Source organism: Acinonyx jubatus, chromosome B1 (genome assembly GCF_027475565.1).
Source record: "Acinonyx jubatus isolate Ajub_Pintada_27869175 chromosome B1, VMU_Ajub_asm_v1.0, whole genome shotgun sequence".
Taxonomy (NCBI): Eukaryota; Metazoa; Chordata; class Mammalia; order Carnivora; family Felidae; genus Acinonyx; species Acinonyx jubatus.
The window spans coordinates 200,525,003-200,541,455 of NC_069382.1; the positions used below are offsets into that span (position 1 = coordinate 200,525,003).

General features: G+C 52.7%; 1 protein-coding gene across 9 annotated transcripts in view; it reads right to left on the minus strand.

The window, feature by feature from the left end:
- Nucleotides 1-16,453, minus strand: part of NSD2 (nuclear receptor binding SET domain protein 2) — an 88,011-nt gene that overhangs the window by 20,554 nt on the left and 51,004 nt on the right. For 7 of the 9 annotated variants that reach the window (XR_008296463.1, XR_008296464.1, XM_053217715.1 and 4 more), the window contains 4 exons: nucleotides 15,928-16,072; nucleotides 13,008-13,123; nucleotides 10,957-11,038; nucleotides 9,705-9,826 (listed from right to left, as the gene is read on the minus strand). Coding sequence is in view for 7 of the 9 variants with exons in the window: in XM_053217715.1 (XP_053073690.1) it covers nucleotides 9,705-9,826; nucleotides 10,957-11,038; nucleotides 13,008-13,123; nucleotides 15,928-16,072 (465 nt within the window). In the remaining 2 variants the exon portion in view is untranslated. Of the gene's footprint in view, nucleotides 1-4,730; nucleotides 9,102-9,704; nucleotides 9,827-10,956; nucleotides 11,039-13,007; nucleotides 13,124-15,927; nucleotides 16,073-16,453 lie in introns of those variants that run through there. The other 2 variants (XM_027065383.2, XM_053217719.1) reach the window with 2 other exon arrangements.

Consider the following 16,453-nt stretch of genomic DNA (forward strand, 5'->3'; position numbering starts at 1 on the left):
CCCGCCCCCGCCCCATCCCGGTCGTATTTCATCCCCCTTCGTTATCAGGGATCAAGGAGACCAGGCTAAAGCCTCCCTCTCATCCCTGTATGCAACGTCTTGCCCTCATTTGAGCAGCAAGAAACCCCTAAATAGAAATCAAATCTTTAGTACGAAAACATTCTTCTATACCAAATTGAAACTGAAAAAGAAAAAAAAAACACCTAAAAGCACATTTAGCATTTATTTGACGTTAGGTAAATGGAATGTTGAATACTGAGTTTTTCAGCACAGCAGAAGTATAAACTACATTTCCTGTATACCTTGATAACCACGACAAGTAATTATGTTATATATAGGCCTGCCGTTTACCAATGACTACAAAGCTAGAAATTAAAATCGGGCCACAATTAAACAAAACAGAACAAACCCCACCAGCCAACCCACCTAATTCTGTAGTCTTATCAATTAACTTCCTCCAGACTTAGCTCGATGAAATTACAGGGAACAAAACACCCCAAAACACTTAGAGCTGGTGTTAGCGGGCTGGTCTTTGAGGGACACGCTGCCTCTGGCTGGTGTGTGCATCGGTTGGCGGGGGGGGGGGGGGGGGGGGGGCAAGAGGTCGGGCCCAGCTCTCCGCCCTTGCTCCTCTATGCTGACCCCTCCCACAGTAACACAGTCTCAGGAGGAAGCCGCCTTTACACTCCAGTTCCTCACCTTTTCCAGGAAGACGGAAACAGCGGCATGAACGTACACTAAGTCATGGGGGTCTCACACAGTAGTAGGTCTCCCCTGCCCCCCAGGCTGGCCAGATGGTGCCCCTCCCTATCAGCTCAGCACATTTACACTCCTTTATCATCAACATCCAGAAAGAAGGCAACTTGATAAAAAAAAAAAAAACAAAAAAACCCTCTGCGTTCAAACCCCAATTTTAACATGTCCATCGTATTCGGAGTCACAGATGGGCGGGGTCTGAGACGCTAGGGGTGCTGGGGAGCCCGGGGCTTTGGGAACACCAGCCACACCTCGGGGCCCCGGTCAAAGGGCAGCCCAAGGCTGACCCGTCTGACGAGGAACCGAGGCCCAGAGAAAGGGCCTTCAACAGGGGCTCAGGGAAAGCGAGCCCAGTGCCCTGCCCACCAACCCACATTCTTCCCTTCAATGTGGTCGGAACAAATTTAAAGCTTTACAAAAAAAAGAAAAAAAGAAAAAACAAAAAAAAAAAAACAAAAACAAAAGGAAAAATGCATGGAGAGAAAGACAGAAAACACAGACCAGTCCTGGGTCGAAGAAAGGAACAGCACCTTTTATTTAAGATTTACAGAAAAAGTTAGCACGTTTCCACTTGGAGATATTTCCTAAATTAACAAAGTCTGTTTTGAGGAAATAAACACTGAATACATATTTTGAATGGAAATATAAATGTTAAGACACACATGAGGCTTGTTTCCTGATTGGGGTCTAAGATACACATACAGAATACAGACCTTACAATATTACAGTCCGTGACACAGATGCGGGAGATTGCGACCTTCGGCCCAGCGAACCCCTTCCCAGCGACCCAACGACCACTAGCACAGTCGGAGGGATCCACCGGCTCTCCGCTCGGCAGACCACCCACAAGAGGAGCAAAGTACGCGGGCACCGCGCCAGCCTCTACTCCGGGTGCAGGGCTCCGCCTCCACGGGCACCAGGTGACGGTACTTACTCGGAGATGCCGTTTGTGAAAGCGACACCTTCACCCGAATGGTCCCAACACGGTCCCAAATCTCAGTCTACGACATCTACGGTCTATTCCATATCCAATAGGATGCATTTGGAAAAAGAGAAATGTAGTAACTGAACGGACACGGACTGTCAACAACTTTCCCGTCGCTTCCCGATCCACCAAAGCCACACCTGTGGCACGGATTTCCAAGCAGCTTAGTTCCTGACTTCTCCGAGTTTTCTGGAGTCTGAAAACACTTTCTCTACCCTCCACTCAGTATGTGATAGTATCAAATTGCCTATTTGCCTTAGAAATACGTTCCTTTAGGGGCAGGGAATGCTGTCTCCACAGTAAAGCAGGGATTTTTCAAGATGATATTAATGAACACAAAGTAACCTAGTGAACATATTTGAACCAACTTCAGGAAACAATGTAGCCGTTTAGGGGGACTAACGAACCCCAGTCCTCTCTGCTGTGACTGGGGGCGGGGGGGCACGGCCTGTGCCTCAGACGGCAGGGTACAGAGTGATTTTTCAATTTTTTGACAAAACAAATCCCTTCACAAATCGAATTCCACATCATTTTTGAAATACAATTACAGACCTTGAACAATATATATTTCTATAAACCAACATTATTTCCATGTTTACGTTACGCTTTTGTAAAGGAAGAAAGAACTAGAAGTACTTTCACATAGCATCTTGGATTTACAAACGATAAATATCCTGTGCTCAGCAGAGTTAATGAGCTTAAAATCCAAAGACCAATCTCAGGTCCTCCAAATTAACATCACAGTGAAATATTAAGAGTGGAATTAAAATAATTTTTAAATCATTCACCACCTAAAACACTACAGTTCAGAGTAACTTTTATTAAAGCGACCCTCCTAGATGACCTCGACTACAATGTCCTGGGGGCGCCTCAGTTCTAGGGCTGGGCCGGGTCACCGAGAACACACACACCACACACACACACACACACACACACACACACACACACACACACACCCCACCCACCTTCTAACCTGGAAGCCTCTGTGTCGTCCAACGGCCCCAGAAGGTTCCAGTGAGAGCCAACAGGTCGGCCACGGCCACAGCCACAGCCATCAGGCCATGTGGCGGCCGCTCCAGATCCAGATTCAAGGCTGGCTCTGATCGTAAGAGGAGTCTCTACAATGTCCTATCGACCCGACCCCACTCCGTCCCAACGGTGTCCTCAGCAGTGGGGGAGGGGCCAGGGCCAGCCTGCTACAGGCAACAGCAATAGCAAGGCAGGGCAGCGTGAAAACAGTAGCAAAGCTCCCACCTGCAGCTCAGCAAGCCCTCCCCCCCCCCCGCCCCCCCCGCACCCCTGCACGGGCCGACATTTCTTAAAGATACAGTGTGCCTGAATGATCAGCATGCTTTAAAATGTACACCAAAGAATTATGTGCCCAAGCTCAACAGCTCCGTGTAGGCCAGAAGAAGTTATAAAGCGGATCTAATGTGTAACTGTCTAGTTGCTGTCAGGTTCTTGGACGGACCCTGAGGGACCTCCTCCCTGGCTGGTGACAGCACCTGGAAGGGAGTGTGGAAGGGAGTGTGCGTCTTCCCAGACAGTACAAGGAACAGGGTGAATACAGTGCATGCCATTTCCCACCTGCTAAGGGTAGTCGGCTTTCCATCAATGGCCAGTAAGTCAGTGGTGATTTCTAATAGGCTAGGTAAAACAGCAAAATAGAACTGAAAAGGGATCAACACCAATGTCCCTAACCAAAAATCCTAAAATACACAGGAGCCAGTATACTTCTTAAAACAAAAAAAGGGAAGAAGGAAGGAAGGAAGACAAACCTCAGAGCCAAGAAGCAGCCAGTGACAGACTGACAGCGTGTGGAGACTCTTTTCTAGCCAGACTCCATTCTTTCAGCTAATGACAATCCTTTAAATTCATATTCCAAAGATAACCAGCAGGCCTCGGCAATTACTTTCTCTGTTTAAAGATTTTTAAAGGCTGAACGTAACGGTTCTAAAAGCGTGGAACGCTACGGCCCGCACGAGGTAGAAAGAGGCCTCACCAGGCCGCACACAGAAGTCTCCCTGATCAGAACCACCTTAAAACGGACTTAACAACCTAAAGGGGCTAAACGTGGTCGAGAAGCGTTAGGTCAGAAACCAAGCGAGAAAGGAACCCAGAAGACCTGCCCACGTACAGACGTCTGCCCTTTCCGACAGGAGCACAGCCTCCTCGCCAGCTTGGCCACACGCGGGGCCTCTGGGTCACCAAGCCTCCCCTTTCCGCCGCGCTGGATGCAGCCAATGGAGGACTGGACTTAAAGACACTCGTGCTGTTACCAAAATGGCACACAAAGTCACCGCTCGTGGTCTGCCACAGCAGGCCCCACACCTCTCACATCAGGCTTCGGCCAACACCCCTCTTCAAGGGCATTCCTTCATCATTTGAGTTTCACATCCACACATGGGTGCCTTTTTTTGTCTTTCGGAACCAGATGCTAACTTACAATCTCAGCTTTATTCTCAGCTTGGGGACAGGGCCCAGGCAGACCCTTGCTGGGTGTGCACGTCACCACCCCCGGGCAAACGCTGGCTCTCCTCACACACTTCTGGTCCCAAATCTTAGGCAAGCAGGTCAGGGCCAAAGAGACACGGGAGTCCCGATCGGGTCGCTAACGGTTCAGGTCTCACACGGTGCGTGTGGCCTGGCCGGTAACACCCCAATTACGAAAAGTCCTGTAACGGCCACTCCCCTGTCCCACCCCCCAAACCCTGAACACTTCGTCTTAACCCCTTCTGTGCTTGTGCGTGGCCTTCCAGCAAAAAGCTCGGCCTCAGACACACGTGAAGGCGGGGGACCCCACAGCGATCACCCACGAAGCAGGCTAACCCTTCCTGGAGGGCGGGACAGACAGGACTCGTCCGCGCACCGTGCGGGTTCCGTTCACCACACGGAGCATCCTTGTCATGAGATCTGGCCTACCTCTCCTGTTGGTTTTTAGGAGCTAGCTCCCTCTTGAAAAAAACGGGTTATTTTCAGTCGGGAGACAGAGATGTAACAGACACAATTACAGAGAGGGTGTGGAGATGCACCCAAACCCATCACCATCAGAGGCAGACGTTTAACTCTTGTATTAACTCTGGAGGGAGGCCCACCTGGGAGACAGAAGCCCCTAACAGGTGCATCAACAGAACGGGAACCTCTACTGCCGACAGGTGCACATACTGCACGCGACCTCTATCATCGCGGGAAACTTCCAGTCTCAGAACAGCGACCACCTCAACTTTTATCTATTCCGACAGGTTTCACCTCTTCCGAATGCCTTGTGCTCCTTCTCGTAGCTACCGCCCCTGACCAGGCACCAGCCTGGAGTAGGAAGATGGCCTGCAGCCATTAAGTGGGGCCGTTAACAGCGGTTCTATGTACAAGAACAGTCACCTCCACAACAAGCGGTTCAAACGGCAAGACGAGAACGTGTTCGGTGTTGTCCTGATCTCTTTACGAAGTGAGGGAATTTATGTTCGGTTAGTAGCATAATGGATGTGTATCGTGGCAGACAACCTTCCTTGCCTCCTGAGCTCTTTTCAGAACAGGAGCCCTGTCCACTCACCTTCAGGAAGAGCCGCGGGTGGGAGCGTTCCCCAGCAAGACCGCTGCTGCCATCTGGAGCGGGACGGCTCTGCCCCACGCGGGACCGTCTGCCTCCTGCAGGAGCTGAACACACCTGCCACTGCCTGGTCGGCCGCCTGGTCACTTCCCGACATCCTCGGGGCGGGGGTGGGGGGCGGTGCCTTCCCGGGTGGAGGAACACCGCGTGACCCCCATCCCTGCCCCACCCCACACCCTCCCGTGTCCTCGGCTGACGCCACTCAGCGGACATATGGGCCCGTCATCCCGGCAGGCGCCTCAACGGGGAGGAAAGCCCCCGCTCTCCGGCTGACCTCTGGTGCCCCCGGCGCGGGCTGGGAGCCGGCCGGCCACCTACGCAAAAGTCACCGCGCTACAGTTTCAAACGGGCTCGACCCTGCTTGCGACAGTTTCCTGACCCGGGCCACTCCTACGCGACCTTCCTTCGCACTTTCCAATTTCGTAACTAGTTCTCCGCCAGCCCTGCCCACACTCACGTCCGGGCCTCCGGCCGCGTCCGAGCAGAGCCACCCGCCCAGCGCTCGGCCACAGTCTAGCGCCCGGCCGTGCTCCTCAGACCCAGCGTCTGCCACTCGACCCCCACGTGCACGGGGCAGGCAGGAGGAGAGCTCTTCATGCCAGAGCAGAATTTATACTTTGGGATAAAAATGGAATGATGGAGATTTTATTGTTTTTATTGTTATAACCATTATTGTCACAATAGCGAACCACCGAGTCCCTGCAAGGCGTCAGGTACCCCAAGTGTTTTACATGCGTTACAGTACTTAACGGTTAGAACACAAGTATTAGTCAGAAGCTTCCATTAAAGGTAGAACGCGTGTGAAGAGTGTGCTGGGAATGACCGAGGGCTCCTAACACGGTAACGTCAACAGCAGTCCTGCCTCCGGGAGCTGAGGGGCAAGTGTGGCCTGTGCCCCTCCATGCAGGCATGCGGACGCCCCGGGGTAGGACAGCGGGCGACACCCAACACCCAGTCATTTAATGTGACAGCTGACGTCCTACAAAAGCAACCGATTAAGCGGTGGTTGTAAATAACCTGATCGAGGTATCCCCAAGATACTGGTCGCTGCATCAAGAGAGTTAAATGGCTCGTAGGATACTGAAAATGAGATTCTTCCTACAAATTCACTGTGTCTAGTGTCATAGTAAAACTGTGTAGTAAAAAAAGGACAGAAACGAAACCCTTCCTGCCTTCGGTGTTGGAAAGCGGTTTCGTGTCTACAGTGCTGAGTGCATTCCAGCTGGCAACGGGGCAGCTGACGCGGGCTCCTCCTACTGTGTGCGGCTCGCTCTCTTTCCGGCGGTGCGGGCACCGGCAGTGTTCGGTACAGACTCGGTAAGTCATGAGCCAGAGGACGAGGGTGGCCTCGAGCAAGGCCAGCCCCTTCGGCGTGGCGTCCTCGTCGCAGGCCCAGGGCAGCCCCGTGTGGCGGGCGTCCCTTCGGCCTGACATCTACACGGACCGCTGCGGGAGGAGTGTGCCTCTATCGTGAGATGAGCGGGATCGGGTAAATGGCCTTGCCTGGGCATCTTACCTTGGTCTTAAAATTTGTTATCTGTTCTCTTCATTGTGTGTGTTATTAATACCAGTGAAAACAGATTATCGCACATCTTCCATAAAATGACTGGGGTACGAGTGTCACTGAGTGAGTGCGTGGACGTGCCACCTGCAGCAGGCATCTGGAATATTACAGCATTTAAGTGCGGTACGGGGCAGCTGGGTTCACATCCAACTTGGCTGATGTGGGCTCCCGTAAAAGCTGTTACCAGCGAAGGCGAAAAAGATAAGAATTTGCTCTACTAAGGGAATAAGAAACGAGGTTACAAGACACTTAAGTCACATCAACTCCCTCACAGGCCTTTGTCACGCAAGCGTGCGATCTCCGTCTATTCTCTTCATCGTCTCACCATCAGGGCAATGAAGCACTTGGTAGCAGTCCTTCCGATATAAGTTTTTATTTCCCACGTTTACCTTTTTCGAGAAAAGTTTAAAGCACGAGTGACCTAAGAGATCTTGAAACACCAGCTCTGTGGCAAGCCCTTATTCCAATCAAGGGTGACAAAAGTAGGAAGGAGAAACAGCAACGGGTGCGTGGCCCGAGGAAGGGCCGGTCAGCGCAGACCGCAGCCCCACGGGGCCTGACTCCCTGCGCCCCCGGACCAGGTCTGCACGGTGCTTCTGTAACACGCACTGCGCCTCCTGCTCCCGAAGGCGGCCAGCACAAATACGCCATGAACGCGTGCTGTGGCTCTGGAGCGTCAACACATAAGAGACAAGGCTTTTCGTTCACCCGAAGTGGTTTTAATGAACAACGTAATCCTGTGAAAATTAACTCTAACGGAAGGCTTCTGCAAGCCACGCAGAAGTGGCCTGACATCAAAGGCCTGGTGGTTTAAACGTTGTTGTATAAGGAGCTGAACGCACGTGATGGGAACTATGTATCGCCTTCAAAATGCAGGAAGGTATAGGATTATAATGTAGTTAATATAGAATATAAACATAATTAATAAACTAACCACTTCTAAAGTTCCAAAGAATTAAGAATCAGTTAAGTCTACTGATTATAAAATGCTTCCTCTAAGTCTCCCCGAGTTCAGAACAAATGTCTAAACCGGGAAGACCACGCTCACCCTGGTTACAACGAGAGTCAGGCTGCCCGACCCTAACCACCCCCCGCTCCCCGCCCCCACCCCCCACCCCCCGCCGCACCTCCCTGCCCTGGGCCAGGGGGCCCCCCGAGCCCAGGCCTCTGACTTGTACAGCTTCTGACCAGGAATGACAGAGAAGATTTCAGCAGCCTCAGCGCCTTGCCTTTGATTGGATCTGACGAGGGTGTAAGTAAAAACTCAACTGAATGGTGGATCAGAATGCGATGACAGAAAAAAAAAAAAAAAACAAACCCATTAAAAATCTTTTTACATATAAAAGCCGACTTGAAGCAAAAGGGATCTACGGACCTGAAACTTTTTATTTTTAGCATTCTTTTTCTTTGGGATGGGAATCCTCATTTTTAAAAGTTCTTTACATACTAATCATAATTCCGACAAGAAAAAAGGAAAAAGGAAAAAAAATCTGTATAGAATTGGTCTCTTCCACGTTTCAATAAGCCCCCTGGAAGGTTAGTGAGTGCCTACTGCATTTTCGTGAACGTGCCCGAACAGAAGAGAGGTCTAGTCCCCTGCGCACATCAGATGGCAAGAAAGTTCCAGTCCCGCGCGCGTGAGCAGCCCCCACCGCTACTGGTGTTGAGTCCCCAGAGAAGACCCCTCTCCGGGTGGCTCCCTGCACCCGCACCCCATCAGACTGCCCGCTGCCTGGGCCCCCGAGGACACCTCACAGGGGAAGGGCCCCCTCGTCTAAAGGGAGGAAGCAGCCGAGGCTGAGAGACAGTGACCGTGGCAGGGGCTGGGTCACAAGGGCCACCTTGTCACCCAACAGGGCGAGGGGCTACTACCTTGTTCGAAAAAGCCCAAAGTTAGCAAGTCCTCATAAATGTTCTAAAAACAGGCCTCCTGTCTACAGTGAGGACGAGAGGCCCCCAGGAAACAAAACAACAAGGAATTAAAACTGGAATAGAAGCTCCTCGGGTAGTCACTAGAATCGGGAATCCAGAGCCCCCTCTGGACAAAAAGTGCTACGCTTGCGTTCTGAGGCTGTTTTTTTGTTTTGGTTTTAGAGTGGCAAAGACTTTAGATTTGATGACGAAGTCCAGATGTCATGATACAAGGGTGGGAACAGCCTCAGAGAGCTGTCACTCTGCTTCTGTGTGTTCTGCAAATCCAGAAAATAGAGGAGTCGTATTACCATGGTAGTTGTGACTCACCTCAACACTCAAGTACCTAAGAATATGCCAGACTTTAAAGGACCAAAACCAGGGAACGCGGGAGGACATTCCTCCGTGAGCCCAGGTCCAAAAGCCGCTGAAAGGCGCCACGGCAAGTAAGCCGCCCTTCTTCCCGCCTGAGGTGGGTGAGTGCACGACGGCCAGGGTCAGCTCGAGTGACACAGCGCGTCGTGCCAGGGCCAGAGCGGGCTTGCGGTGACGTGGGCCAGGTTACAATGTGAGGGCTACACGGAGCACAACGTTCCAGAGACAGACTGCGAGAACAACTGCACTACGTCCAGACCGGAGCACATGCACGCCCGCCTGTGCGTACTCTGCGTGCATGCGTGTCTGTGGCGCTCCCGGAGGCTGAAGTCGTCGCTTCTTCCGCCTCCGACTCGCCCAGAGTTTAAATGACCTGAGACTCACCTACGTTCGCCTGTGGCCAACACCAGTGTCACGCGTGTCAAGTCTGACTCACTGGTGCTTCCACCTGGGCAACTAAATGGCCTTCACGTGAACGCCAGTTAACGCTAGGATTATGATTTTACCTCATTCTCAGTTAGGGACGCAGAAGGAGATGAACTTTTGCTAAAAGGAGCGCACGACGCTGCTGCAGACGCCCGATTTCGCTTCTTCAGTGGTTTGCATGCGTCAGACAGGTGTTTCGTTGCTGTAAGACAATTTTGGTTTATAGAGCAAAATTTGAAGTCTTCCGCCCTCCGTCTCCTTCTTTCCTGCTTTAAAATCACCCCCCTGGTAAGTGAGGTTCTAAAGATAAATTTCCTGGGCCGCTTTGTGACACTAAAGGCTTAACTTTTTACCGCGAAAAAACCTCACTCTAAACAAGGGCAGACTGTACAGTGAGCCCCAGTGTCCCCCTGCCTGGCCCCCGAATACATCAACCTGGGGCCCAGAAGGCTCCATCCACGCCTAGTTTCACGTCCCCCTGGCCACGTTCTTCTGGTGTACATTCCACACCCCGTTTCACCTGTAAAAAGCTCAGTACGTGTCTCTGAGACAAAGTCTCGAACACAAGCGCAATACCGCGACACCATTCTTAAAAGTAACACTCGATCCCTTCGTATCATCAAATATCCACTCAGTGTTCAAACTGCTCGTAAACGTCTTCCAACAGTCTATTTAACCGAGTTTTAAAAACCAGCACAGCACTTGCTGCAAAATAAGGGAAATGAATCCATTTCCAACCCTCGCTCCTCCCGTGAATGTTTCCTTCCCTAGGTACGAGCTGGAGATGGTAAGCCCCCCGTGATAAACTATCAGATACGATAAAACGACAGTGAGAAGGGAAGGCGGCCCGACTCCCCCTTCGCTCTTTGGACGGTTACTTTTCACAAACATTCAAAGCCAGTTTTCAACGCGTGAAAGGGAAATAACCAGTCACTACTTTTACTTCCGCTAATACAGTAAGTGAAGGATCGGCTCCTAAAAAGGGGTGGAATCTATAGCAGCAGCTGGCACCAGCAAGTTAGAAACACGGATGTTCCTGGTTTAAGGAACTTTTCTAGTGTCATTTTAAACTGAAAATAAAGCCCAACAGAAATCAGTAGAAAAATAACTTCAATAAAACGCAGCTGGATCATTAGAACAACTTACACACTCGAGCAGTTGATCTTTCAGCTGCGCGAGAACGTCCCTCCACCTTATCCTCGGACCCTGGGCCGTCAGAGCCCCGGGCTCCCCGGACCCTGGCCCGGCCCAGCTCCCCGTCCATCCACCTGCAGCCCACCAGGCGCCTGCAAGGGCCTGCCAACAAGGAAGAAGCACTAATGCCCACATTACCTGCCTGGCTCTTCAGCGAGGTGGCGGCCTCCGTGGCCTTGCAAGAACCTGCTCGGGCCGTCTTGTCACTCGCCGTCTCTCTCTGTTGTTAAACAAAAGAAACAGGAGAACAAGAGGAAGGGAAGAAATCTGACGTGAACCAACATGGGTTGCCGAAACGTGCGACAGAAAGGTCTTCCTCTGGAGATGGGCTCCACGCGCGCCAGGAGGGGGACCCCGCCTCACCCCTCTCCACTCTGCCATCTGCTGGGACAAGGGGGCCAGCGGGGCCGCGCCTCACGACCTAACGGTCATGCTGCCAAGACTCTTCACGTGAGCGGCACTCGATGTGCTACTCAAATCTGCCTCTGAATTCAAAGTGGAGTTGGGGGTCCACCCCCCAGTCTGTCCCGTGAACCTGAAGGGGCCCCGCGTCAGTGCCAATGTCACCGTGCTGACCCCCCACTCGGAGGGGCCCCGACTCGGAGACCAGCTCCAGGTGAACTTCACAAAGGTCATCCGCAAAGCACATTTCACCACCGAGAGACTCCACCCAAAAACACGGTACCGGGACCGTTTTTGCCCAGCACTCGGAACCAGAAGCAGGTGTAGACAACCTCTCCCGACAGCCCCAGGGGACCGGGTCACAGGACTGTGCAAAAGGGAACAGGCGCACGGCACGGGGCGGCACCTGGCGCATCCAGGGCTCCGCGTGTTGGGAATTCTGTAGGACGCGCTTACTCAGATTGATAACTAAACCCAAGGAGACACCACTACTCTCTTTGTTTGCTATTTCCTGAGCTATCAGCTAATCAAACATTTCCACCTAGCTACTTAATGCGAGTTTTGATATTTCAAATGTCCAGGGCCACACATTTTTTTAAGATAAATATGAAATGCAAGTATTTCAAAGCAACCGAGGTCACTACGATTGCCAGCAAAGGACTGCTCTAACACCAGGTGGCCAGAGGGCACAGTCACCACACGCAGTGCAGCGACTCAAGGTGAACATTACCTATCTCAGCACTGGACACTTGACAGGTGCCCCAGAAGAGGCCCTGGTGGCCAGAAACACTGGGCAGGGCCCGTGTGCCCCCTGAACTGCAAAAGCAGCTTTGAAGTAACGGGGGCGCCCGCGTGGCTCAGTCGGTTGAGTGTCCGACTCTTGGTTTCAGCTCAGGTCGTAACCTTGCGGTCCGTGGGATCCAGTCCCGTGCTGGGCTCTACGCTGATGGCTGGAGCCTGCTTGGGGCTCTCTCCCTCTCTCTCAAAATAAATACATAAACAATTTTTTTTTAACGTTCAAAAAAGAGAAAGAAGACAGAAGATGCGGTGTCCGCATATTTACACTTCAACGACATGCAGAATTCATTTTCCATTCCAAAAATACAGCGAAACAATAAAGGAGCCTCTTAACTTAGGTTAGAAGATGGTATGAGGCTTTACTCAAAACCGTAAGTACACAACTACTCTGTCAGAACTATCGCTAAACAGCTTTACACTAAGACATAAGATGCAAAGCCTGTTGGGGCGCCTGGGTGGCTCGGTCGGTCGGGCGTCCGACTTCGGCTCAGGTCACGATCTCGCAGTCCGTGAGTTCGAGCCCCGCGTCGGGCTCTGTGCTGACAGCTCAGAGCCTGGAGCCTGTTTCAGATTCTGTGTCTCCCTCTCTCTCTGCCCCTCCCCTGTTCATGCTCTGTCTCTGTCTCAAAAATGAATAAACGTTAAAAAGAAAAAAAAAATTTAAAGACGCAAAGCCTGTTTACGCTCCCGGTTCATGGAGAAGCTCACCGGACGTGTGAGACAGTTTCCATAAATGACACTGAGTCATAAAGCACACTGGAAAAGGCTCACGCTCCCTGCAAGCATGAGCACCATATGCCAGGTGGGAGAATCCGCCGTCTCTCCAGCTATGTGGACCCTGGCCAGGCAGACTCGGCCCCCTGATGCACGGTCGACACCCACTGAGCACCAGCCCAGAGGAAGGCCTCCTGCCTCCCACAGGCATCCACTGAAGAGTCACACGGGAGGGCCACAGTCCTCCAGCCTGGACAAACCCGGGGCGCAGTTACCTTCCGGAGACCGTGCTTGTCGGTCCTGAGTCTTTTCCTGGGTGCGTCTTCAATTTCAACGTCTTCAGGAGGGTCCTGTGTCCTCTTGGGATTTCTTTTTTTCCCATTTACGTTACCTTGGAACAGAGAATGGGCGAAACTGACGTGAAAAGCACTGCACGAGCCACCAGCCGGGGCAGGCATGCACCAAGCCAGCCCAGGAGGGTCTCCTGCAGGGCCGTCGGTTCCCAGGGCCCGAGAATTAAGGGCCAAACCTCTCTGCATTCTGCACACGTAACATCGAATACTGGAGAACGCTTATCTCATCTACAGATTATTATACTGGTATTTCTCACAGTAACATTTTAACGTACTAGAGCATTCAATGTAAATATAACCCAGGAGTTTACTAACACTCAAAGATGGAGGAATTTAAGCGGAACTTTAGAAAGGACACAACTTGCCACTTTTTATACATTTCCTTAAAGAAGCATGTTGGGTAGCAGCAACACGGCTGCGGTGTCTGCAGACTAAGGGTTTTCTACCAGTGGTTTGTGCCAATTAGGTGTTTCCAGGAATATCAACTAATCCAAGTCTTAACGTGTTCAAACAGTACTGACCTAGAAAAGTGAGACATAAGGTAATCTTACGGTGCGGTAAGAATTCGCAGTGCAAATTCTAGAGAGGTGATTAATTTGAACACGCCGATGTTTATTTCAAACACAAACCCAGCGTTTCCGTTTGCACGACTCTCTTACAGAGGTGCAGGGCTTACCCCTGGACTGTCCGGGAAAAACATCCCGTGGGAGGGCAGCGCTGTCCTCAAACCTTCCTACCAGGCGGGACAGAGCCCTCGGGCCAGGAGTGTGGCGCCCAGCAGGAGGTCACCCCAGCCGGGGCAGACACGAGCACAGAGCTGAGCGGCCGGACAGTCCCGGGACGGCGTCAGCCAGCCCCCTCCCGGCCACAGCACCATGGGCTGCCGTGGCAGCACAGGAGAGGTGTGCCCGTGGAGGTGTGGGGGCGGTGGCGGCTGCTAGGAGGCCGTCCCCACGCAACCGGCACAGGGCGCCGCCAGCCCGGCCTGCCGCAGCCTCCACCGCCCGGCGTGCCCACCCTCCTCGCACGTGTCCACTGAGCCACAGACACCCGCTAGCAGCAGCCGCCATCCGGCGGCTCACCTTCACACAGGTGAGGTGGGGCCGCAGTCCTCACGGAAGACGTCCCCTGGGCCCGAAATGACACAGGAGGGGCTTCGTACACAGGTAAGCAACGTGGGCACCTGCCTGACTTCCTCACACTGAGGCAGTGGCACAGCTTGTCCCACAAACACAGTCCGCCCGCCATCTTGGTCACCGGCACGGGGGCCCCGATGGGGAGGCCGGAGGGCCCCCAGGACAAGCACACACTGGACACACACACGGAGGAGACCAGCCCTGTCCCCCTGTCTAAGCACTCGGTAGCCGTCCCAAGTGACCACACGTGACCCACAACCACCTGCACACTTACTCCAAGGGTAGTTAAATCTGGCTTCAGGAAAACCCGACTCCTTCTTAAGTAAGCCAGTCATTGAAAAGGGACACTCCTCTAGATGTAGGGTCCTGACAGAGTCAGGTGATCTTTTGCCTTTTAAAGAAAGTGCACGAGGGGCGCCTGGGTGGCTCAGTCGGTTAAGCGTCCGACTTCGGCTCAGGTCATGATCTCGTGGTTCGTGAGTTCAAGCCCCACGTCGGGCTCTGTGCTGATGGCTCGGAGCCTGGAGCCTGTTTCAGATTCTGTGTCTCCCTCTCTCTCTCTGACCCTCCCGCATTCATGCTCTGTCTCTCTCTGTCTCAAAAATAAATAAATGTTAAAAAAAAAAATTTTAAAAAAGAAAGTACACGAATCCAAAATATGCTTACTAGTCTACCTGACAGCATTTGCAACAAATCCTGAACTGGACAAAGTCAGTATTAACATGTGAGAGAGTCGATGTGGAGACCCAGAGGCCCTAGAATCAAGATCCTCCGTGAACGAAACAGAAAGGTCTCTAATGCGTGTGCAATTGGTCAGATGCACCAGTGCTGGTCCAGAAGCACGAGCAGGTGCACACGAGGGAAGTGCGACTCCTTCTGGCTCTCGCCCCCCTCTAGGGGGTCTTCGAACACTTTACATCTGGCCTCTTCAAAGCTCTTCAGGGCTGAACCTTGAGGTACAGAACTGTTCTGTATTTAAACTGATAACCAACCCATCACGCCTATTTTTTACGTTAGAAACATCGGTTTTCCACAACACGTGTCCAAGCACGCACAGATGACAAATCTGACCATCGTCACGGTTCCTCCAAAAGCTCACAGTGTTAAGTCTCCCTTCTCTTTCCGTTCACCAAAGCAAAGTAGCATTTTTTTGATATTTAAACTGAAGGCCTGTGAAAAACCAGAGGTCACCCACATTTAAGGTCAGTCCACAGTCACCTTCCTCACCCTGCGAGCTCTCCAGCAAAGAGACCAGGAAGGCCCCCCTGCCTGTAGGGGCAAAGCCCCTTGCGAGGGGCAGGCACAGCCCCTGCTGGGAGGGCAGCCTCGCCAGGGGGCCACAGGCCACGGTCGGACTCTACCGTGCCACGTAAGCCCGGGCCCCCTTCCTTTGGGTGTCCTCCCCTACACCGCCCCGCCAGCTGCAGGGGTTAGAGCGCCCGCTGCGCTCGGGCACAAGAGCGAGGGGCCCGAGGCCAGACAGAGGGTGACACCGAACAGCTCTCGTGCGACGATGAGGGAGGAGCCGCAGACAGCGGAGGTGGCTTGATCGCGCCCACACGCACCCTGGCTGCCGGCACGGGCAGCAGGGGCAGGGCTGGGGAGGGCGGCCCCGCCACCCCCGGGCTCCCAGACCGGGGCTCGGCCGGCCCCACTACGCACACCGCACACCTCAGCAGAGCGCACTCGCTCGGCTCTAGGTTTACCGGAGTCTTCTTCAGACTGGGGAGAGGCCACGAGGGCAAACTTGGTGTTATAGCGCGCCTTCTGCTTCTCGTTGAGCATGTCCCACTGGGAGCCGAGCAGCTCTTTGACCTCCTCGGCCGAGGCGTCCGGGTGCTCTGCAACCACCTGCGGGCACAGCAAGGGCGGGGTGAGAAAACCACACACCTGCAGCCCACTGGGGGTCCGTCCACACCAGGTCCAGGCACGGCCCCCGAGAACCCAGCACGTGGCACACTTACCCCCGCGTCACGGAGCTGTACCCCACAAAAGCTTCAAAGAGAATTAGTGAGGATCTGCTGCTATAACTCGTCAGAAGTTTATAAATAAAAGCAGCGTGGTGAAAACAAGTCAACGGAACTTATGACAACTCAGGAAATAATAAATGGCAAGAGGAAAATACGTACTTTCCCCAAATCACTAAAGTATTAGTAAGTTACAATTTTCTAGGCATCCCTGACAAGTCAGCAGTGGGAAAAGTGCCCCGCGAGCGCTACCTGTCAACACGGG